The sequence below is a fragment of the Papaver somniferum genome, chromosome 5 (assembly GCF_003573695.1).
Source record: "Papaver somniferum cultivar HN1 chromosome 5, ASM357369v1, whole genome shotgun sequence".
Classification (NCBI taxonomy): Eukaryota; Viridiplantae; Streptophyta; class Magnoliopsida; order Ranunculales; family Papaveraceae; genus Papaver; species Papaver somniferum.
The window spans coordinates 187339430-187364424 of NC_039362.1; the positions used below are offsets into that span (position 1 = coordinate 187339430).

Here is a 24995-nt window from a genome sequence, read left to right on the forward strand (position 1 = left end):
TCTAAAGACATGCAAGATGAAAATTATTGGAAACAGCTTGTGTACTCACAATATTTGCTATACCAAACCCTAGTTATCCTTCCTGAACACAAGAATAAATTTTCACAAGAAGTTTTCTAGTACTTAAAATAATTGGAAAATTCTTTATCATCTCTGAACTCCTTATCAAAAACAAGCATAAGAACATATGGTTCATGAATAAAATAGTTAACTCCTTCAAACTAATTAGGTTGTTGTTTGACAAGTGCTTCTTGTTGCTCAAGATATTTTTGTAGAATCGCTTTCAGTCCCTGCACCTCCCTATTGGTTTTCTTAAGTTCTTCAAGAAGAGTTGCAAATCTTTGCTGATTGGAGCGGTCGGCTCTAGGTTTCTTCATATTCTTCCTTTTCCTTTTAAGAGATGAATCAAAAGGATAAGACATCTCTTGTTCCTTTCTAGTTGGATGAACATCAACAACCACTGGAGCATAGATTTATGAGAAGATGTTGTGCTCGGAGTATCCATAATTCGTAGGAATAAAATGGATTTGTGAAAACCAAATATATTGCTCAAACAAGCAAACTTCTTGTGAAATAGATAAGAGTATTAATGAAGAAGATATTTACCATACAGGGTTCGGAACACCAATGGTTCACGTACTAGAAAAATACATAAAACCTAAGAAGAATGAATGTCACTTTTATCCTTCCTTAAGTTTAGATCAAATTTTTCAATACCATTACTTGAGAAATAAATTAAAATGAACATGTTGGTTGATTGATCAAAACCTTAGTTGATTTATGCCACCCTTGACAATATCAAAATGTTAATATCCACAGACTGTATACACTGGTAGCATCAGAGATGACGCTCATGAGAATAGATTTACATAGAATCAGTCATGCAACCGATTTATGACCAGATCGAATTATCCTGGACTATTTTTTATAGAGCAAGGCTCAACAAAAAAATATTGTTATTCTCTTAAGAGATGGAAAGACAACGTAAGAAGTTTCATTCTATCAACGAACATTAAAAGATGGAAATCCAAGTAATAATATTCATATTTGATCCAAAGACCTAATGTGCATAGTGCTTGTCTCTTTTAAGGCCACGTGAGACAAGATGCACTTTTCAACACAATTTAATTGTATTGAGGTAAGCAGTAGAGTGCTCACCACTAGGTTCCTGCATGGAATTTGTAATACCCTTCTTTACGGAACGTTTGGACCTTGATCTTCTCTTCATTAGAGATTTTACCTTTTTTTTTAAACATTCAATCTTGTAGGAGAATAAGATTTAAATATACGTACCTAAGAATTGGACTTTTGAACAAGTTTAAGCACATTTTCCAAACTACTAGCCCTCCGATGAAGTTTGTTGACATACCTTAGTTTGTGTTTGTAGATGAAACATTGTGTGAGTCTGTGACTCTGAATGGTACAATAAATACATGTCAATTTGGAGATCGATCCATGAATGGCATTAGCAGATAACAAAGAGTACCTGAAACATTAATAGAGTTTTCATTAGTATACGAAAAATCCATCACATCCTCCAATGATTTTGATGAAGAATCATCAACTAAATTATCAAGATTGATATGAGTATTGCTACACTTGATCCATCATCAACTAAATTACCAAGAGTCCTACACTTGATCCATCATCTCTTCAGAATCATAATGATCAGATATTTTATCAAGCGTTGTAGCAAAACTCTTGTTTCCAGTATATTTCTTACGATTTGGGAACTCATCAACGAAGTAACTGAACCCCTTACACTTGAAGCACTGTGGAATATCTTCATCGTCAGTATCGTTAGAGTCTCTGTTTTTCACAGAAGTATGAATATGTGTCTTAGCTGGCATATGAGGCTTTTCTCTAGTGAACCATTTACTTCTCTTCCTAAAAAGTTTTCTAAACTGTCTTGCGATTAATGAAATTGAGTTATCAAGGTCTTCATATGAAAATTCAGGATCAACAAGATTATTCACAGAGTTGTCAACACTTTCATTTTTAAGAGTTTCAACGTTTTTCAGCTCCTTGAACACAGTATCCTTTCCGACTTTGGATTACTGTTCATGATCAAAGATATTTAACTTTCCAACTAAGGTGTTTCCGGAAAGTGTTCCATGATGGCGTGTTTCTTAGACTTGTATCTTCCTGGTAATGATCAAAGAATTTTCATCACAGTGTCTATTTGGGAGAATAATCTCCCCTAACGCATAGCATGCATTAAAAATTCCAGATATTTTTGATTAAACTCATCAAACGAATCTTTATCATACATACAAATATTTTCCCCTTCAGAATTTAGGTTTTGAAGCCTAGCTTCTTTTTCTGAGATATCTCATTCGAATACGATTTCTAAGATATCCCAAGCATCTTTAGACTTAGTGAACGAAGTCATATGGTGCTGAAGATCTTGGCTTATGGCGTGCATAATAGCATTTAATCCTTCAAAATTATGCTTTGCAACACTTATCCCGGTTTCACTATATTCTTCTTAATCTTTCTAAACAATGTTTCCGTCTACAACAGATGTCCGAGGATTGTATCCTATAACCACAAGTTTCCATGTCACGGGATTGTAGAAAGAAACGCATAGAAATCTTCCACCATAAGTATTTTGTGCCATCAAAGGCTGGAGGTACGTTTATTGAGATTGCACTCTTGTCCATATAGTCAAATTGCTTCAAACACAAACTTATTAGTTCTTTTGAGTGTTTGCCTTCTCTGATACCAATTGAAAATACGGGGGTACCAAAATACACCACGAACCTTTTCTTAGGCAATCTGTATTGACTAAATTTAAATACAATTCCGAGTGTTACAACTTAATGAATCTCAATCAGGAATTATATGAAGAGCTTATATCTCTTTCTTTCACAATCAGAATGTAAACAAAGACAAGTCCGTGAACCTGATTATTCCGTGAGAGTACTTGGATGATTCCAAAGTGAAAAATAGAGGGTCTAACAACCACACCCAATATTTCCCTTAGCAATCTGTATGGACAAACTCCAATATACTTTTAAGAGAATCAACTAGACAGTCAGACTCAATCTTAATGAAAGTATATCAAAGAGTTATATCTCACTTTCTCGATTCAATACTTACTCAAATAAATAGAAATCTACGAGTCTAATTGAATACACGAGAAATCACTTGAACGGTACCAAAGACCAATGTTCAAGGATCAATCAATTTCAATCAACAACCAAAGGTTGGATTTCTCAATTGATCGATTCAACACACAACCTGTGATATTTCAGTTATATAACAAAATATAATGCGGAAAATAAATAACACAGACACCAGAAGTTTTGTTAACGAGGAAACCGCAAATGCAGAAAAACCCCGGTACCTAGTCGCTACAGAAACTAGCCTACTACAAACTAACTTCGGTCTGGACTGTAGTTGAACCCCAATCAATCTCACACTAATCCAAGATACAGTTGCGCTCCTTGCATCTCTGATCCCAGCAGGATATTACGTACTTGATTCCCTTAGCTGATCTCACCCACAACTAACAGTTTCTACGACCCAAAGTCGAAGACTTTAATAAACAAATCTATATCACACAGAAATGTCTACGGTAATAGATAAATCTGTCTCCCACATAAACACCTACAAGTTTTTGTTCCGTCTTTTGATAAATCAAGGTGAACATGAACTAATTGATAACCCGGACTTATATTCCCGAAGAACAGCCTAGAATTATCAATCACCTCACAATAATCTTAATCGACTAGCGAAAGAAGATATTGCGGAATCACAAACGATGAGATGAAGATGTTTATGACTTCTTTTATATCTTGTCCATCAGAGAAATTAATCTCAAGCCAATCTTATAATTGTACTCAAACACGATAGAAATAGTAAGATCAGATCACGCGACTAAAGAGAAAATAGTTGGGTCTGGCTTCACAATCCCAATGAAGTCTTCAAGTCGTTAACCTACAGGGTCTCGATAGAAACCTAAGGTTAAAGGAGAATCTACTCTATATAATACAACTAGTATCACACAGAAGGTGTGGGGATTAGGTTTCCCAGTTGCTAGAGTTCTCCTTTATATAGTCTTTCAAATCAGGGTTTGCAATCTAAGTTACCTTGGTAACAAAGCATTCAATATTCACCGTTATATGAAAACCTGATTAGATTCAAGCTAATATCTTTCAATCGTTAGATCGAACTTAGCTTGCCAAACACAAATAAAATGCACGTTTATTTAGGTTTGTGTAACCGTACCCAAACATGTACACTTAGTTGGTTCAACAGTAGTTAACCAAATGGTTAGCCATATGATCACTTTCATATCAACCATATTCATTTTCACCATAACTAGTTCAAATGACTCAAGAGAACTAGTTAGAGAGTTGTTCAATTGCTTAGATCTCATAGAATTATACAAGACACAATTGAAGAAAAAACTATTTGATTCACTCGAATCAATTCATGAACTTTATAGCCACGGTTTGCAAGTATGCATTCCTTAGTTTATATAAGTTTAAGTTCACGAATAATCGTTTTTAGAAACTAACCCACTTAAGTACGCATACTGGTACGCGGACTTAAGTACCCGGAATAAGTTTGTTTTCAGTTCACAAACTCCAGCAGAAATTCACGGGATGTGAACTTCCGACAGTACGTGTACTGGTACGCGGACTTCAGTTCCGGTTTTCATGGGCAGCAAAGTACGCATACTTTGGTTCAAGGAATAAGGACATACACATGTATGAGTTATCACACAATGTTTATATCCTTTCAAGGTTATATGTTAAACTCTCATTTCAATTATTGAAATATTCTTAGAGGATGTTATATAGTTGTTGTTCATAAGCTATTTTTTGTCAAAGCGATTTTCAAGTAATTAAAACTAATATGACATTGTCACTCGTAAAGATGAACTTGGCCAAAGCGAAAGCTTACTAACACATATTTCGAGAAATAGATAAGCGAGATAAACTCCGCTCGAAATAGGAAATGTGTATAATCATCGTCTATATAGCAATACGACTTTTGTCTCAAGATAGGAGATAGAGTGATAGACTTTTGAGTGATAGATAAGTTTAAGTCTCCACATACCTTTTTGTCGATGAAGTTCCACCAGTTCCTTGAGTAGTTCTTCGTCTTTGTATGATGATCGCCATGGATTCTAGAGCTCAAATACACTTTCTATCCTAGTCCGAGACTTAGCTATGAGTAGAATAGAAATAAAGACTTATAGTTTTGGCAACTAAACTTGACAACAATCTTGTGATAGCAACGCTTGCGAGTTCGACCGAGCAGTGATCTAACACAAAGATCAATCAAATCATATCTAACAATTTCTATGGAATTATCTACTTGAATTGATTTTACGTACAACCTGAATTATAAAGATAAACAATATAATGCGGAAAAGAAATAACACAAACACCAGAAATTTTGTTGATGAGGAAATGCAAATGCATAAAAACCTTAAGATCTAGTCCAGATTTGAACATCAAACTGTATTGAGCCGCTACAGACTCTAGCCTACTATCAAAATTTCGGACTGGAATGTAGTTGGGACCATCACAACGATTCAGTTTCAGTTGCGCTCCTTACGCCTCTTGAATCCCAGCAGGACTCCACGCAATTGATTCCCTTACCTGACGTCTTTTATAGCCTAAGAGTTGCTTCAACTTAATTGAAGGCTTTAAACCAATCTGCCTTCCAATGATAAGCCTATATGTGATTTTGTTCTGAGCAAAGGTCAAGGTGAGGCTAGAAATGCAAGACTTTTAGAGGATGGAAATATCAGTGGGGGTTTTCAAATAATTGTATTTGAAGAATGGTGTGATCCAGTAACTACACATGCACCTTATTTAAAATTACCCACTTCGCTTGACATTCCATAAAATGTCATACGAGAAGAAGTAGAGTTTCAATACTTGCCACTTAGTGAAGAGACAGCCAGAATGGAACCTGGAATACAACATATTCAAAATGAAAATATTGAGATTCCAATAAGAAGATCCTCAAGAACATGAAAATCTGCAATACCCTCAGACTATGAAGTGTAACTTCAAAAATGTGACTATGACATCGGAGTTGAGGATGATCCATTGGTGTTTTCACAAGCTGTTAATGGTGGTAAATCCAAACTTTGGATCAAATCCATGAAAGACAAAATGGATTCCATGGCTAGCAATCAAGTTTGGGACCTTGTAGAATTACCCAAAGGAGTTAAACCTATTGGTTGTAAATGGATCTTTAAGACCAAAAGAGACTCCAAAGGTAATGTTAAAAGATACAAGGCTATACTAGTATCTAAGGAATTTACTCAAAGAGAGGGTATTGATTACCATAAGACTTTCTCTCCAGTTTCAAAGAAAGACTCATTTCGAATAATCGTGGCACTAATAGCTCATTTCAACTTAGAGTTACAACAAATGGATGCGAAAACTTCATTCCTCAATGGAAGTCTAGATGAAGAAGTGTACATGGTGCAAACTCAAGGTTTCTCTGTAAGTCAAAGTGATCATCTAGTTTCCAAATTAAGAAAATCAATAGATGGGCTTAAACAAGCGTCATGCTAATGGTATATAAAATTCCATAATGTGATTTCTTCACTTGGTTTCGTAGAAAATATTGTGGATCAATGTATATACCTCAAGGTCGGTGGGACAAAAATAATCTTTCTTATCCTATATGTTGATGATATTTTTTTGGGTAGTAACGATCTGGGACTGTTACATGAAGTTAAACAGTTTCTTTCACAAAACTTTTAAAAGAAGGATATGGGTGAGGCCTGTTATGTTATTGGAATTGAGATTCATAGAGACGGGTCCCAGGAGACATTATGACTATCTCAAAAGGCCCACATAAAAAAAAGTTGTGGGACAGTTCCAAATACAGAATTATGCACCTAGTATATCAATTATTCAAAAGGGAGATAAGTTATGTTCTGTAATGATCTAGAAAGACAAGTGATGGAAACCATTCCATATGCATCGATCGTTGGAAGCTTAGTGTATGACAAGTCTCTACAAGACTTGACATTGCTTTCGCAGTTGGAACGTTGAGAATATTTCAGAGTAACCTTGGTGAAACCAGGGTTTGTAGAATATTACGAAGCAGTTTCACAAGCTATATGGTTACAAAATTTTATCACAGGGATAAGATTGTGGATTCTATTTCTAAGCCGTTAATGTTGTAATGCGATAATTCAGCTGCACGTTTTCTACTCCAACATCAATAAAAGTGGGAGTAAGAATTAGCATATCGATATCAAGTAGCTTTTGTCAGAAAATGTGTCTAGTTAAATCACGTGACTAAGGAGCACATTAACACTGAATTTACAATTGTAGATCCATTGACAAAAGATTATATCCTCAGTTATAGGGATCTAGTTAAGCATATGGGTCTGATCAACCTTTGATGTGTATTATGTATTGTGCGTTTAAACACTTTCTGAATTATGTGACTTGCGGCATTTAGGAATACAATTTCTATATTTTCCATTCAATTTGTATACATAAAGTCTTGGAAATTTAGAAATGTCTTATTGGAGATAACAGTTGGACCTGAATAAGTAATCGGTACTTACTCATAAAGCCATTATGATGGAGCTATTTGTAAAAAAAAATAATGTTATCATGATACATGGAAGGAATTTCTCACTAATAGAGTTTTAACCGCCATGATTCGTACACTAGTTTTATTTGCGGGTTCATCCTATTGAGAACTATCACTGGCCATATAAAGAATATTCCAAGTTCACTTGCTTATAAAATGAAGGGAAATGCCTGTTATGAGACAAATTTGTGTCACCTGGGCCAAGTGGGAGAATGTTGGAAAACAGTGGTGTGTCTCCTGTGTCACATCATCATATGAAGCGGTTTCATCTGAACGACATGTCTCTACGCCTAGGTTTGTGTCTTTTCCCTTGAAAATTGGTGTCTTTTGGAATTAGTTCTCATGCATGTTGACTCTTGATGGAAGAGTTATTTAAGTAGATACAAAAGGGTCCCTACTCTCACTGAAAAATAATCTCTACATTCTGTACCATCAAACAGAGAGATACAAGGAAAAGTAAGAGAGTAGACAGATCCTGTAGTAATTACTGTTACTTCGTTTTTGTGTGCTCTACTGATCATGGAAGCGACTGAAATTCGTTCTTCTTTGGGTCTTCTATATTGGTTCTTTCAATCATTAAAATAAAATCAACGATGACCAGAGATATTGATCCATCTTATTTCCACATAAAGATCGAATTCTAACAGAGTTACCATGATATTGGGAGATTTTATTTGAAACTTTTTGTGAAGATACTGATAACATCAATCATCGTGATAGAGACAAAAGGTCGCTTACTGTTATTAAGTACATTTACTAACATCAAATGTAGAATATAAGTATTCTCTACGTATGTTTTCATCTTTATTCATTAAATATTTTGGGACAAGAACTCTACCGGAAGCTTGAGACGACTTTTGTTGTGAGCCATTGTCGCTCAACGACCTTCTCTTCGCCGCCCAACTAAATCTGTGTCCGGTGGCCCAGGTTATCTCGCGTGACACCTCCTACAGTTCAATTTACAAACATTTATTTTTGTTGGCTTGGTTACCCATTTCTCTTGTTTTCTTTTTTTGTTTTGTTTGTTTAGCTGATAGCCCATATAGGGCTATTAGGTTTGCGCATCCAATTCAATCCATTTTTGTTGTTTGTTCGTTTCATTCCATGGTGTGCGCAAAATCCAGAGGAATTGCCCTAGACTCTAGAGGATAAAAATGTAATTTCGACGTGTCATTATCCCAACTAGTGCCCGCTAATAAGAAAGTCGAGGAAAAAAAAATACTGGTAACAGAATCCTCTTCTTCTTCTTCAGTGAGTCAATTTTGAAACCCTAAATCCCAACTCCAACCATCAATTTCTCCCATTCTACAATACATCTGTAAGTCTTCAAACCCATTAGAATTGATTCATTCTGTGATCTCTACATAGTTTTAACTGGATTGATTGATTTATTTGAGTTTTCTCTATAAAACTTAGAAGATTTCTTCTTCTAATCTTTGTTGGATATTCTTGATTTTGTTGCCAATAACCTTGAATATTTACTTTACTTAAATAGTTATGAATTATATGTAGCATTTTATCCAATTTTCATTAAAGTTGATCAAATTACAGTGATTTTTTCATGCTGAAGATTTGACCCAGCAGTAAGTATGTTTCAAAGAGTTTAATTTTAGATGTGGGGTTTGATATATCTTTTTATGGTTCTCATTAATTTGTTCTAGGAGAGTATTAGGCATTGATAGTTCCGATATTGTTACAATCCATATGGTTTAATGACAGAACTAGTGTATTCTTTAGCTGTGCAATGTTAGTACCTAGTAATAAGTTTTCCTTGGATTTTGTGGAGTGGTGGAACTTGGATTGCAATACGCGTAGGAAGCCAATGTAGAAAACTTTTCGAAGTTGTGGATAGTTGATATAAGAATCTTGCTAGTTACCTTAACACAATGTAGTGTATCACAAAAGTGTTTAAATCTTGACTTTAGAAATATTTCTTCAGAATTAGAAAGTCGGACAAACTCTCTTCATAAGATTTGAGTCTGCTTTTCTCGAGGCCAAATGGTTCTTTCCTTAGTTTGTTTGTATTTCAGGAGTTTCATTGAGTGATGATTATGTCTTTTGAAAAAGATGACTGTAATATGTTTATGTCATATACCTAGTCTATTCATTATACAGATCCTCTAATCTATAGTGGTTTTCAGTCTTTGTTGAATTTATGGATAAGAGTTCGCTCGCTGGACCTCCACAACAAATGAATCTTTCAATTGTTGCCTACTGTTCTAAGACATGTTGCATTTGTATGAGTAACCATGTTGGATACTTCGCAAAGTATTTTGTTTATATTGTTAGAAATCAAGCTTGATTAACTTTTGCTAAAGATTTTCCGTGAATATTGAACCATTACAGCTTGATCATTTTGCAGGTATAAGCAGTCGAAAGTGATTTACATGTTATACGAGTAGACGGATCTGCTCATGTTTAACAAGTGGAACATTTGTTCACCTGTATGCATCTCTTTCAGGATTAGTTTTTAGTTTATTCATGGGTACCCCATCCGGGAAAAATATAAGTATGACAGGATCAAGTGACCAGGATGGGAGTACTGTTAATGATGCCCCTTTGTGGAGACATGTGGTGAAGTTAGATAAATCTCCTGGTGGAGGAGGGAATAGATCTTTCAGATGCAACTTCTGCAATATTGTATATAATGGGTCATACTCGAGAGTGAAGGCGCATTTACTTAAGGTTAAAGGGCAAGGGATCAGAATCTGTCCAAAAGTTGATTATGAGTCGCTTAAAAGTTTGCACAAGGAGCACGCAAGCTCAGATCAAAAGAAACTTGTCTCTACAAGCACTTCCAGTATATATGAATCTCCGTTGCCTATATCAAGTCATTTTATGCAAGTGAAAAAGAGAAAGACGGAAGATGAAGAAATTTCTCCTACGATATTTGATTCTGCCGGTAGAGATGAATTAGATAAGAAAGCTGCTAAGTTGTTCTACTCTAGTGCCCTGCCATTTAACTTAGCCAGATCACCTTATTGGAGAGACTTTGTTGCATCTGTTGCTAACAGCAATTGCAAAGGCTATTCCCCTCCAAGTTACGATCAATTGCGGTTTAATCTACTGAAAGATGAAAAGACACGCATAGAAAGAATGCTCGACAAGGTAAAATCATCTTGGGACCAGACAGGGGTTTCTATTTTGTGTGATGGCTGGACAGATCGAAATCAGGGATCCCTTGTTAATTTTATGGCAGTATCTTCGAATGGGCAGTTCTTTTTGAAGGCCGTCGATGCTTCCGGAAAGGGGGAGGACTCAAAGTTTTTGTCTCAGCTCTTAGCGGAGGTGATAAATCAGGTTGGTCCTAGTAGAGTTGTTCAGATTATAACCGACAATGCCTCTGTTTGTAAAGCAGCATCTTTAAGTCTAGAGGCAATGTATCCTCATGTTTTTTGGACTCCTTGTGTAGTTCATACTCTGAATCTTGGACTTAAAAATATATGTAACCCTGAATACAGCATAGGAAACACCAAAAGATATGAAGTGCTTAAGTGGATCCCTGATATTGAGAGCGATCTTGAGAATATTCGAGATTTTATAGTTAGCAACGAATATTCTTCATCATTTTACAACAAGTATGGTCAGCTGAGGTTGTTAAAGGTTCCTGAAACAAGGTTTGCTACAACAATTGTGTTAGCGAAGAGGGTTAAGGAGGTCAAGGATGCCTTAATGAAATTGGTATATGATATTGATTGGGAAATTTACAGTACTAGCGACAAGGAAAAAGCTCAAATTTTCTCTACTAGGATAAAAGACGACTCATGGTGGGGAAAAGTCGATTATCTTATAGAGTTTACAGAACCAATAGTTAATATGATGGTGATTGCAGATACAAATGAAGCCATTCTACACAGAGTTTGGGAAATGTGGGGACTTATGTTGGAACAAATACAATCCATAATTTTCAGGAATGAGAAAAAGGATACTCTTGTTGATAACTCTGACTTTTGTAACACAGTTCAGTCTGTTTTGGTTGAGAGATGGGATAAAAATGATACCGCTTTGCTATGCTTGGCGTACTCACTTAACCCAAAATATTACAGCCATGCATGGCTTAAAGGTGAGTGGGGCACACGTCAATGCTTAGCACCCCATCAGGATCCAGAAATAGCTGATAAGAGGATACTTTGTTTCAGGCGACTTTATGATAATCCTTACCTACTGAGACAAATCCAGAATGAATATGGAAAATTTGCGACGGGATCTGCACCTTTTGATCAGATGGAAGCTTTGCAATTAAGAGATGATATTGATCCAATATCATGGTGGGCTAACTTTGGATCTGGTACACCTCTCCTACAATCCCTTGCATTAAGGCTTCTTTCACAGCCAGCTTCATCCTCATGCTGCGGAAGAAATTGGAAGACATACTCAATGATTTACGATATTAAGAGTAAATCTGCTTCAGCTCGGTCTGAAGATCTAGTGTATGTTCACTCAAACCTGAGGCTCATGTCCCATAGGACAGAAGATTATACGTAAGTTTAGTGATCTCTCTCTCTCCATGTCAGTTGAATTCATGAATTTCTTTTGATATTGTTTTCAATATTAACCTATCCAAACATAGGAAGTTAAAGATACTGACTGCTTTTTGTATGGAATTATAGCAAAGGACCGACGAAGTTTTGGGACATAGTGGGGGAGGACAGTGATCTAGAAGGGCAGCCAGAACTTGATTTGGCCAATTTGTCTCTAGATGACCCGGTTCTGGAGCCAATGATGTTTGATGAGGAAGAAGATAATGGGATGGAAATGTTGAATCCAATTGGGACATCGGGTTCATTTGTTGCAGGAGATGAAGAAACAGATTAATGATGGACGCTTAGAAATTTGAACATCTAAATACATATGTTTTTCCAGCTTGCAATATACTTATATGATTTTTGTACTATGCTGCAACAAGCGCTGTTACTAACTGTATAAAAATGACCACGATGAAAGATCTGCAAGGGTTTAATAATTTATACAAGATCATCCTCAGGGTTTGAAGTTCAATTCTTTCTCTTTTTTTCTTTTTGTAGCGACTCAAACTGAAGTATTGCAGGAAATCTTAGTCATGCTGTGTTCAGAGAATCAAATTTTCAGCGTTGGTTGGAGCTAAATCACTTACACGGGAACTTTTTCATCGAAAAATACAATGGCGAATGCATTACAGTAAGATACAAAAAAATTAGACAGCTTTTTAATAACACATTGTTACTACAGCTCTTGGTTTGTTTTCCTCAGAATGCTTCCATGTGCTGTGGGATTGGGGTCTTAATAACTTGTAATATTTGCACCACATCTGACATTGATGGTCTGCTAGAAGGTATCTGAGATGTGCAAACTAAACCCAATTTGAGAACTGGCAAGACTTCTTCCTCTGGATACTCATTCATACTCGGATCAACGCAGTCCAGCATATTCCCTTGTTCAAGAAGAACTCTAACATGGTCACTGAGCACTACTACGTCATCTTCTCCGTACTCTACTGGTCTTCTCCCTGTCACAAGCTCTAAAATCATCACACCAAATCCATAAATGTCGCTTTTCTCATTGATTCTTATGCTTTGACAGGCTAACTCTGGCGCCACGTAGCCTAATGCACTCTGAAATCTACTACTTATTACGTGCTTATCGAGCTTTGTAAGTAATCTTGCTAGTCCAAAATCTGATAGTTTTGCATTGTAATTCTCGTCCAGCAAGATGTTGCTCGGTTTCACATTGTAGTGTATTAGCGGCTGATGGAAAGCTTCATGCAGGTGAGCAAGTCCCTTTGCAGTTCCTAGAGCAATCTTGAATCTATTGGCCCATGATAGACAAGGACTAGATGGAGATCTCTCATGAAGTTTCGAGTGCAAGCTTCCGTTTGGAGCGTAATCAGCTATCAGAAGCTGCAAGCGAGGTGTCCAATAATAACCCTTCACTGTCATCAGGTTTGGGTGCTTCATTTTTCCTAAAATTCGAACTTCTCTATCGAAATCTTCTGGATTTTGAAGTATATTTGATGTCACCAGCTTCTTTATGGCCACACTCCTTCCTTGTCCACCTATTGAAGCCTTGTAAACTGTCCCAAACACTCCTCTTCCGATCTCAGAAGCTTTGTTAAGTAGTGTTTCAGCATTATGGTCCCAGTCTTCAGATGATTTCGAGTCGAACAGAACAAGTTTACCAGCTGAACTAATATCTGATGCTTGAGAACTTGAGCACATACTTTCCAGCGCAGTATCAACAAATGCTAGCCTTCTTCTCATAGAAACATTAAGTAGAGTTATCACAACAACACCAAGAATAATCAGTAGAGCAGCGGATATCGCAATTATGGCAGAAACACTGAAGAATCTATGTTGCCGGGATTGTGCAGACTCAGAAAATCTTGGTCTCGAGTTACCAGCACCACCCATTTGATTGTTGTAAGAATTTGGGTCAAGGACTAATGGCTTTGAGACATTCATCCTACAAGGTCCCTTCAACAGTGGTGAACATATTCCCAAGTTACCTTGCAGTGAACTTCTCCCTAGATTCGTGAAAATTCCACCGGTAGGAAGCCTTCCAGTAAGCCTGTTATATGAAACATTCACTGCAACAAGATTGTCTAAGCCCCCGAGCTCTTGTGGAATTTCACCGGTTAATTCGTTTAGTTCCAAGTTGAGAACTGCAAGCTTCTTCAGCTTCGACAACGTCTTTGGAATTGAACCCTGCAAGCTATTGTTTGACAAGCTCCTGCAAGTAACGGTGCAATTCATTTGTGTAAATCGGCATTTCACAATTAAGTTAAACTATTGAAGAATGTGCAGTGAAGGTTTAGCAAAAGACTTACAGCAAGTAGAGCGACGAACAATTCCCAATTTCTTCAGGTATTGAACCTGTCATAGAGTTTCCATCCAGCTGCAGGATGGCTAAATTTTTGGATTGACATAACTCTTCAGGAATTGACCCATATAACGCATTGTTACGCAGGTCCAACATGGATAAATCGGGAAAGTAACCTTGTTTAAGAGCCAATGTTGAATGAAGCTCATTCCAAGACATGTTCAAGTACTGCAAATGTGAAGATAGACCAATCTCAACAGGAATAACTCCTGTTAACTTGTTCTGCGAAAGATCCAGTGCTAGAATAGAATCGAACATTCGGCTTGAACCAGGTGGAATTGAACCAGTTAATTTGTTCCGCGACAAGTAGACTTCCGTCAATCCCAGCTCAAACAGACTCTTCGGAATGCTCCCAGAAAGTTGATTATCTGATAAACTCAAGTAATTCAGCGATTGAAGATCACCCAACGACGCAGGTATGTTTCCACTGAAAGCATTGCTGGAAAAATCCAAGTATTGAAGGCTGTACATGTTACTAATCCACTTCGGGAAACCGCCCGTTAGCTTATTATTCGATAAGCTGAAAAATGTAGCAGATTTGAGCCTTTGAAGTAAGGTTGGAACACCTCCAGTGAAGAGATTATTGCTGAAATCCAAATGAGTTAAATGTGGACATAACCCGAAATCTCCAGGTAAAGAACCAGAGAACTGATTTCCCTGCAAATGCACTTCTTTCAAGATGTGAAGAACATAAACACCATTCGGGATGAACCCTGAAAATCCATTGTTTGAAAGATCTAATGTTCTCAACTTCTTCAGCATCCAAATCCCATTAGCAAACTCCACACTACCAGAGAGATGATTGTTGGAGAAATTGAGATTCGCCAAGGACACACATTTTTGAAGAGAGTAAGGAATTAAACCTTCAAGAAGATTATCACTCAATGAAATGTAATTCAAAGAAAGACAACCATTTTGAAACAAAGCATCCGGGATTTCCCCGGTTAACGAATTACCCGAAAAATCAAGAAACTTGAATGAACTCAGATTGAACTCCGCAGGAATTCTCCCAGAAAACTTGTTATTACTAAGATCAAGATTTTGAAGAGAAGCAATATGAGAAAGTTGAGGACTAATATTACCAGTGAAGTTATTATGAGCTAGAGATAGAGATTGCAAATTCTCCAACTTCTCTAATCCTCTATTCAACTTTCCTGATAACCCTAAGTTATCTAATGAGACACCAATGACTTTACTATTTGTTGAATCATCACATTTAATGTAGTTCCATGAACATGGGTTCACATCATCTTCATTCCAAGATATAAGATTTGAAAATGGGTCATGGAGATCTGATTTGAGTACTATTAAACCCAATACATCATCATTGAGTTTTAATGAGACTTCACTGTTATAACTTGTTGATTGTTGCAATAAAGCCATTAATGTAAATGAGATGAAGAACAGTTGCAGACCCATTGCAGCAGGTAACTTCATTTTGCTCGCTCTCACTCTGTGTGTGTTATCCTGCCATGAATGGATGAAGAACAGCAGTGAAGTGATAATAAGTATATACTACTAATAGTCCTACAACAAGAAGACACGGTAACCAAATAATTCTAGTTGTGATGGCCGTTAAATATTACATACTGTTTGTACTGTACTTGTTCAAGAATAACTGTGAATCTGTGACCACTAGCGATTGAGAAATCTATTGACCAAACTAACCTTAAATTTCTGTAACTATATTTACTCCACTTCCATTTAATAAATACACGGATAGTTCCACTTCTTAGACTTTGACAGTTAAGTGTGTGTTCTTGGAGTGATTTTATGACCACCACGAAAAACCCAGATTTTCGGTCGCAAATTCTTTTTAAGGACGTGGCATTAAGTTGGTTCTGAAAGAAAACAGTTCAATTAATCCATGGTAAAAATCTCGAGATTTCTCTAAGTGGATTAATCATTTCTGTAAATTCTAACTTGTTACTTGTATAAACTACAACTTAGATATATTTTTCCAACAATCAGTAATCACCTGTACCTACTGCAGTTTTAGCAGCATTGCTGCACAGTTACTCTTATACAGTTCCAACTTTGTACTTCTACTGTTCCACGTATTGACTTGCCAGCATAAGTATCCAGGAACAGGCCATGGTAAAAATGTCAAAGGCAGGAAATATGTCACTGCTGCATATCTCTTGATCTAATGAGGGTCAAATGGGTATTTCCAGTATACGACGACAACCGACGTGCATGAAATCGAATCTTATCTTGTTTAGAGGTTTTTTTTCATTTTTTTTTTTGCATCACCTCAATCTTATAGGAAGCATTTAGTGTTGGAGACAGAAACAAGAATAGGACCAAGTTGGCTCACAACCCATTTCCAAGAACTTAATTTGTCTCACAATTTCGCTGGCTGTAGCTTGACCGTGCATCCCTTGGTTTGTCATCCACATTACTTATCCTTTGTCCCATTGGTGCCTTATCATTTTCTTCATCTGTTTTTACCATTTGAGAATTTTCTAAAAATAGATGAATAAAAATGTAAAAATTTCTGTATTTTTGATCATTATTTAAGGTGGTTCATGGACTAGTTTTTTTTTCTTTTTTACTACTGCTACTGCTTTACATGTGAACTCTGACTTTATATAAAATCCGTCCAATATTTGTCTCATTTTGCAACAGCTACTGTTCAACTTTTTAAATGTTCCACTACTTTTGGATTTCATTGTTCATCAAGATCTTAGCAAAATTAGTTCTTATAATTGATTCAGAACCAACTATAATAAACACAAGGGACATTTCTTGCCCACTGAATTTTATACAATATGGTTTAGTTTTCAACCAGTCGGCAATCCGTGCAGCAAAACAATTACTCAAAGGTACCATTATGATTGTACCTTGTTATAACCCCGTGAACCGTCGGCAAACTTTTAACCCATTATTGGTATTAGTTCAGTTTTAACCGCCTGCAAACTGAGGTTGTTCTTTCTTTTCCCTGATGGCCATCGAAACTTATGATGCTAATATTGACAAGCAATTATTTTAGTGATAATAATAAATCATATGTAAGTGAACTTTAACAATAATATTTCTTATAATACTCAAGAACTTTTTGCAAGATCAGTCGGAGTTGCTAATTTAATCGAGAGGACAAACAAATATCAAAACTGACACTCCTCCACCCCTTTCTGTAATTTTTTAAACTTTATTTTTATTTTTGATTATTTTTATCATTAAGATGCATGCAACAGAATATAGAACTGCAAGAAGAACGTGAAACTTTTATACAACACTGAAACAAATGTTTACCATTTTTCTGTTTTTGAAGCATAAGAAAATATGAGTTTAACACTGAAAATCTACCGTCAGCTCTAATCCGGATTGAAAAACGACTGTAAATCAGAATGTTCTCAGTCATTCTCGCTAGAAACCACAAGGAAGTTACGTGTTTTCTTGCTTTAACACGATCAGCAGCGGTGTCATCTTGTCCTAGCTTATGTCCTTGCTTATATTTCCATGATTCCATTCTGTCTTCCAAAAGTACGTCGTTATCATGACATGAGTGACTGACCGCTAAGAAAGAAAGAAAGAAAAAAAAATGAAGTTTTGATTCACGTGATTTGAGGACGATAGGACGATCATTTGTTTCCGTGAAGAAGAAGAAGAAGCCCCATGGTATAATTTCTTTTTGTTCACTTCTTGTGATTTTCTTTTGGATCCTTTCCCTTGCAACTATTTCACTTTACGAATAGTTCTCTACCATGCACTGCAGCAGTAGTACCATGTTGCATATAGAGTATTCCCCTCTTAAACCCTAGTCCTATAAGCTTATCTCTATGATATTTAGGCTCAGCGAGTCCGTTAGAAACAACTCTGAAGGTCAGATCAGCTTTAGCCAACCTCTCTCGAAGTGACCTGAATAAAGGGGTATATGAGGTATGAGGTCCTTTAATTCATAGGCTTCTCGTGTGTCTTGACTAGATCTGCTGTTGTGGTGTCATGTGTGTGATATTGGAAAAATGAGACCCACTTTAATATTCTCTCAAGGTGGGAATGTAAAGGAAGTACTGTGTTGGGATGGAAGGGAAATGTATAGACAAATTTGGGTGGTGGTGTGGTGGTGTTGGATTTTTTGGATTAAATTTTGCTGGATGATGTTCATGTCTTCTCATTATCATCCTTGTGATGTGATGATCAACCTCCAAACACACATGCATGATATGTACAGGACAACTTTCTCCCATTCTTCATCTTTGATGCATGGGACCACCACTTATTTAGCCATCTTCTTCTGTGGCGGTGGTGGACCTAGTTACTGTGTGCTCCGAAGAACATGACCTCCCAGTAAACCGGTTCTGTGAAGCTAGAGTTACAGTGTCGTTGGTTCTATAAACTTTGCAATGTGTTTGGATTTTCTTTGAAGCAATACAATTGGTTTTGGAATCGACGTCGAAACTGAAAGTCACGGTTTCATTCGCTGTAGAGGGGAAACTCCGGATATCATGAAAGCATTGGATGTTTTCTTGAGCTGTTACCATGCATGTCCAGAAGGCGTCGAGTAGGTCCGGAACAAACGATATTAAGAAGCAGAAACAAAGAAAGAGACAAAGGATGCAAATAATTTCTCATCTCCACGATGGGTTTGTCCCCCCAACTCAGCTAGCCGAACAACGGACTGAAACGGGCAATTTTTATAGCGCTTAATGGTTTTTGGATGTAGCTAGGCATGCATTATTTCCTCATGAAGGACAGAAAGGCATTGGCAGCAGTTTGGGCCTTCCAAAACACTTTCGGTAGGTGAACTTTGATTATCTCATGAGCAATGCTAGATCTGGATTCCATGAAGCCCAGGGCCAACGTAATTTGCTAGTTATGCGATGTGTATGCCTTTTTGATTTTATCTAACCATGGCTTCACATAGACCTGCACAAGCTAAAGACCGACCAGAATAGTCGACCAACACAAGAACTTTCAATGTTGTTAAGAGCTAGCTTGCTTCATAAAGTCACCCTAAACCGATAAGGTCTAAGTCTAATCTTGAGTCACCGGTGAATCATTTTATGGACAAGAAAGAGCCTGAAAGTGTATGAGCTGTTTGAATGCCGGTGTTTCAGCAAAGGAGACTGATGAGACTCCTCTTGTGGGATGCAGGGCAAGACTACCATATATCGCAAGAAGCAGTGACCAAGATCTTTGGCAAGAGGCAGATTGCGAAGAGGTGAAGAAAATGAGCAAGATAAAGATGTCAGGAGTCATATGATAATGATAGTTGCATTTCGGACGGGATTCACAACGGCCAGATTTCTTTAATTGGTTTCTCGAATTTGTGACATTTCCGGTGTTCACAAGATCACTGAACCACGACGTTGTTGTGAGTCTAAGCCGTGCATAACAGAGTTGGATCCATGCGTTGCAATTCGGACTAGTATCATCTGACTTCAGGAGATGTGCTCCTTGGATTGCTTAATTGGACTGCTGATTCAAACCTATCCATATATTGTAGATCATCCCTCATAAGAGTTACATTATGCAATTACATTATATCCAAAATTTTGATTAGTTTTGCTAATTTCATGATAATTATCTTGCTGAAAAATATTCTATTCGGGTAAACATATAATAAGAGCTAGAGCCAACATGGCATAGTATGATTATTACCGTGTTGTGCCATACTGTGTATTGATTTTGACTAAAAAGCACAACACGCCTTAAATTCCGCACGACACAAAGCATGCTAGACATGATTATCCATCAACAACAAATCCGTCCGCTCACCACTCAAAATAGCAGCTTGCACGGCAGCACCATATGTCACAACTTGGTCTGGATCAACGCTTCTGCTGAGTTTCTTCCCATCAAAGAAATCCTGCAATAGAGATTGAACTTTTTGGATTTTAGAGGATCCACCAACTAGCACAACTTCATGGACACTGCTCTTGTCCATCTCAGAATCCTCCAAACAATTCTCAACAATTTCAATACATCTCCTGAACAAATCCATGTTCAAATCTTCGAACTCCGTACGAGTAATGGACGTATGAAAATCGACATCTTCATACAAAGAATCAATCTCCATGGTTGTCTGAGTAGTAGATGAGAGGGTCCTCTTTGACCTCTCACATGAAGTCTTCAACTTCCTAAGAGCACTTGGGTTTTCGCTAATGTCCTTGTTATGTTTTCTCCTCAACTCTTGAACAAAGTGATCAACCATCCTACCATCGAAATCATCTCCTCCGAAATGGGTATCTCCAGCTGCAGCCCTGACTTCAAAAACACCGTCTTCAATGGTGAGAGCTAGAAGATGATATTTGGGTGAAATACTTCCACACTTGAAACTGTGGAGTAGAGTTCTTATTTATACTCAAAAGGTATTGTGAAGCAGTTACATAAGTTGTTACAGACTCTATTCAAAAACAGACCGTAAATATAGCCTAAGAATACTTCATAGTTGATTGCTCTGACTGACTCAATGAGACCCGGTGATAGTGCTTATCTTGTTATTGTTAACAAGGTGCAGCTGAGTCAGTATGCTTATTAACACCCTCCCTCAAGTTGAGCTGGAGTTTACGGATGTTCAACTTGTCACGCAAAAGTTGAAACCTAACGGAAGGCAGGCCCTTAGTAAATAAGTCTGCTATTTGATCCCTTGAACTAATGAAGTGCACCTGCAGTTGTTTGCGACTCGTTCACGGACAAAGTGATAGTCGATCTCAATATGCTTTGTCCGTGCATGGAAGATAGGGTTTGCTGTCAGATAAGTGGCCCCCAGATTGTCACACCATAAGGAAGGCACAGAAGTATGAACCCCTAATTCACGCAACAGAGACTGAATCCAAATAAGCTCTGAAGTTGCAATAGCAATGCCACGATACTCTGATTCAGTGCTTGACTTCGAAACTGTCTTTTGTTTCCTGGCACTCCAAGAAATAAGATTCCCCCCAAAGTAGATACAGTAGCCACTAGTGGAACGCCTATCATCCAAATTACCTGCCCAATCTGCATCCGAATAAGCATTGAGAGAATAGTTCAAGGCTGGTGAGAAAAACAAGCCGTAGTCAATTGTGTGCTTCAAATAGCGTAAGATTCGTTTAAAAAGTTCCCAATGCTCCAGATAAGGCTCATGCATAAACTGATAGGCTTTGTTAACAGCCACTGCTATGTCAGGCCGGGTGATGTGCAGATATTGCAAGGCTCCCACAACTCTTCTGTAAAGAGTGGGATCAGCAAACAACTCAGCACCATGGCGACGAATTTGGAGGTTAGTAGCCAGTGCAGTGCAAACCGGCTTAACCACATCTAGTTTAGTGCGATGGAGTAAGTCTGAGATGTATTTCCATTGTGAAAGCACTAAGTTGCTTCCTTGACGTAAAACTTCAACACCTAGGAAATAAGAAAGAAGACCCATATCTTTCACAGCAAATGCAGTGCCTAAATCAGTCACCAGCTGATCTATCAAGTCAGACGAAGAGCCTGTCACAATTATATCATCAACATATATCAACACATATGTTGTTGAATTACCAGAAATTCTGATGAAAAGAGATGAGTCCGCCACTGACGCCTTGAACCCCAACTGGAGAAGATGACTGCTGAGACGAGAAAACCATTGATGAGTGCCAAATATTGTATATATTTATCCCTTTTTGTTGGCATTTAACTCATCTTTTGTGCATTAATTCTACATTTTATCCCATATTCTGTATTTTCTTTGTTTTCAAGAATAAATATTTTTATTAATTAATTTTGCATTTTTAGGTAATAAATAAAGTTTGGATGAATAGCGGAGCGGAAAAGAGCAGAAAAGTAGTGAAAAGCCGAGAGGAATTACACAAGGAAGCCGCGAAGAATGTTGTGCACAAGACCAAAAGGCTAGAAGTGGGCTTGAAGAAGAAGAATTGTCCTTAAAGAAGATATGGGCTTGGCATACCCAAGGCCCAAAACCCTTACTCAAACACATTTCCACTATCCAAGCCCGTCTCGGATTTCAGCCGTCAGATCGAAGCATTTCAGCATCCTACGGTCGCTCCATCATCGCACATCAAATTCCGAAGCCCCCGCTTTACATCGCAACGCCCATCTCCATCTTGGGTCGTCCGTTTTGCTACATCCCTTCATCCGACGGTCGCTCCACGCTTACCTCCGTATCGCCGTTGGATCCACCTACCATCTTCCCATCCATCGCTCCTTGTCGCAGATCATCAAACTCCGCTGCACCTGTTTCACACCCTAGCAACCGAACACCTACACCCCAAACAAACAGACCCTAATCCCATTTCCATCGAGTTCTTCCCCTTCTTCCCAAAAATTTGCAGAGCTCTGCAACTCCATCACCACCATCTCTTCCATCTCCACCTCGAACACCACCACTACCACCTTCCCCCGACAAACTCAGGAGTCAATCACCACCCTTGTCTCTCCCTTTCTCGTCTGTAGCATCGAGTCCTGATGCTGCAAACTCGACAGTGAGAGAAGCTAGGGTTCACAGAAGTCTAGGGCTAGGCCAACAGCGCAACAAGAGCTAGAGGAGGAGCAGTAGAACATCAAGAAGCATGGGTCAGCGCTCAATTGCAGAGGAGACAACGAATTCAGAGGGTACGGTGAGTTTTCCCCAATTTCCCAAGAACCCTAATTTTATCAAATTTGGGGGAAAACATTGTAAACCCTAATTGAATGTTTTGGGTATAAATAGAGATGTAGGATGAGTGTATAAAGCATCTCTGGGCTAGCCGGTGAACAATATTTGCAACCAATTTTCATTATCCAAATTCCTTTTTAGCTACAGTTGATTGTGTGCAATTTTGTGTGTATGTTGTATCTTAATTTAGCTTATTTGATGAATGCTGTAGTTGTACTCATGTCTAGCATGAGCTAATTCACTGCAACTAAGGCTCTGATGAAGCCTAGTGCACTGTTAGATGATGCATGGTTAGGATAGTTTTCTTGATGCCTGTTTGCTTGAGCAATGGGAAGTACTCAGTGCTCTGGCATGCCTGTGATTGATTGTGCTGTCAAAAGACAGTCAATGCTAGGGGCATATCAGTGAGCAAGCTGATTTTCATCCCATTCTAGATGTATGCATAGGATTTCCAACTCAACCTAGATTGCATTGCTTGATTAGGGCACAAGGTGGATTCAATTGCCTTAGTAACTTCACACAGTTCTGCATCTTTCTCCTTTTCTGTCACTGTTGCTCAATACCTTTGCCTTAGGCTGCTGCCTTTGTTTCACTACCACTGTTACCTTGCCTTGCTCACTGCTATAGTGCTTTTCATCCATTGATAGCTTAGGATAACTTCTTGTATGATCCCACTCCCTGTGGACAAACCCCTACTCATCCCTATACTATAAAATTTGGCCTTGTATACTTGCAAGAGTTTTGTGTGCTCCCCATTTTCACACCAAGTTTTTGGCGCCGCTGCCGAGGAGCTGGCTGCCATATTTTTGAAGTTTTCATAGCTGTTGTGGCCTTGCTGTGCTTGCGGAGTTTTCTGAGATCATTGTTATCTTGTTCACTTGCAGGTGCTGCTGGAGCTGTGCAGTATTTTTGCTGCTGTTGCTGCTGCTGCCAAGCCAAAGCAACTGGGCTGCCAACTGAAGCTGCTGGGCTCTTCCTTCTACTGGTGGGCTTGTACTTCTCTGAACTGGGCTTCACCAACTTCAACTAAACTGGGCTTGCCAAGTGCTGCTGGGCTCTGCCTTCTTTGTTGCTGGGCTCGTGGTCTTCTGTGAGCTGGGCTTCGTTGCTGCTGCTGCTGGGCTCGAGCGTGAGCTGCTAAGGACGATCCTAAAGCCCAACTGGGCTGTGCAACTAAAAGGGAACAAAAGCCTAACTGGGCTTCCCTCCTTAACCAAGTAAGCCTAAACCATGAGTAACCCACTTGGGCCTCATTAAATATTCAATTTGGGTATGTAATAATTAATTTATTTTTAATTTGGGCTTGTAATAATTATTTTTATTTTCTTTTATTTTCTTTTATTTTATGGGCTTGTAATTATTATTATTGTTTTTATTTTCTTTTATGGGTTGTGCTAATTTATGCTAGGTTTAGTTCAAAAACTTTTCCAAAGCCCAATTTTAAACCAAAAACAAAATCCCTTATTAAAACAAAAACTCCACTCCTTAAAACCAAATTCCACTTAACCCTTTCAAAACCAAATCTTCATAAATCCTTTTGGGCCCTGTTTTCTCCCTTATCTGTGGGCTTGTTATTTCATGAGTGGGATATGATTGTAACCTTTAGAGACCAATCAAATAGACTAGTTAGAGTAAATCAAATAGACCCAATTGACATACCCACAACTTCTGAGGAAAACACACCGGACCAATCTGAAACAATGGGAGAACCCCGTACCCTCAAGGATTATATGTACCCAACTAGAGCCAGTCAACCTTCTTGTATTGTGCTACCCGAGGCTAATGGCCATTATGAGCTGAAATCGAGCACAATACAGATGCTTCCTATTTTTAGAGGTGTTGAGAATGAAAACCCGTACCACCACGTGAGAGAATTCGAGGAAATTTGGAACTCTGCGTTTCACTCAAATGTCCGACGAAACCCTAAAGTTAAGGCTTTTTCCTTTCTCCCTGAAGGATAAGGCAAAGGCCT

The 24995-nt window shown here is 38.0% G+C and overlaps 2 protein-coding genes and 1 pseudogene across 2 annotated transcripts; 1 reads left to right on the forward strand and 2 right to left on the reverse strand.

The window, feature by feature from the left end:
• Positions 1 to 8758: 8758 nt before the first annotated feature.
• Positions 8759 to 12580, forward strand: LOC113283977. Its single transcript, XM_026533359.1, has 3 exons — positions 8759 to 8905; positions 9950 to 12068; positions 12198 to 12580. The coding sequence occupies exons 2-3, from the start codon at positions 10069 to 10071 to the stop codon at positions 12400 to 12402; spliced, it is 2205 nt and encodes a 734-aa protein (XP_026389144.1). The 5' UTR covers positions 8759 to 8905; positions 9950 to 10068; the 3' UTR covers positions 12403 to 12580.
• A 150-nt stretch (positions 12581 to 12730) lies between these two features.
• Positions 12731 to 16084, reverse strand: LOC113283976 (probably inactive leucine-rich repeat receptor-like protein kinase At3g28040). The gene is made up of 2 exons (XM_026533358.1): positions 14390 to 16084; positions 12731 to 14292 (listed from the first exon to the last, which is right to left on the reverse strand). The coding sequence occupies exons 1-2, from the start codon at positions 15877 to 15879 to the stop codon at positions 12813 to 12815; spliced, it is 2970 nt and encodes a 989-aa protein (XP_026389143.1). The 5' UTR covers positions 15880 to 16084; the 3' UTR covers positions 12731 to 12812.
• A 4038-nt stretch (positions 16085 to 20122) lies between these two features.
• LOC113280336 overlaps positions 20123 to 24995 on the reverse strand; it is a 36526-nt pseudogene continuing 31653 nt past the window's right edge.

Coding starts and splice junctions, on each gene's coding strand:
- LOC113283976 (XM_026533358.1), bottom strand. CDS start 15,879: ATGAAGTTACCTGCTGCAATGGGTCTGCAACTGTTCTTCATCTCATTT. Junction 14,293..14,389: donor TGTTCGTCGCTCTACTTGCT/GTAAGTCTTTTG, acceptor CGTTACTTGCAG/GAGCTTGTCAAACAATAGCT.
- LOC113283977 (XM_026533359.1), top strand. CDS start 10,069: ATGGGTACCCCATCCGGGAAAAATATAAGTATGACAGGATCAAGTGAC. Junction 12,069..12,197: donor CATAGGACAGAAGATTATAC/GTAAGTTTAGTG, acceptor ATGGAATTATAG/CAAAGGACCGACGAAGTTTT.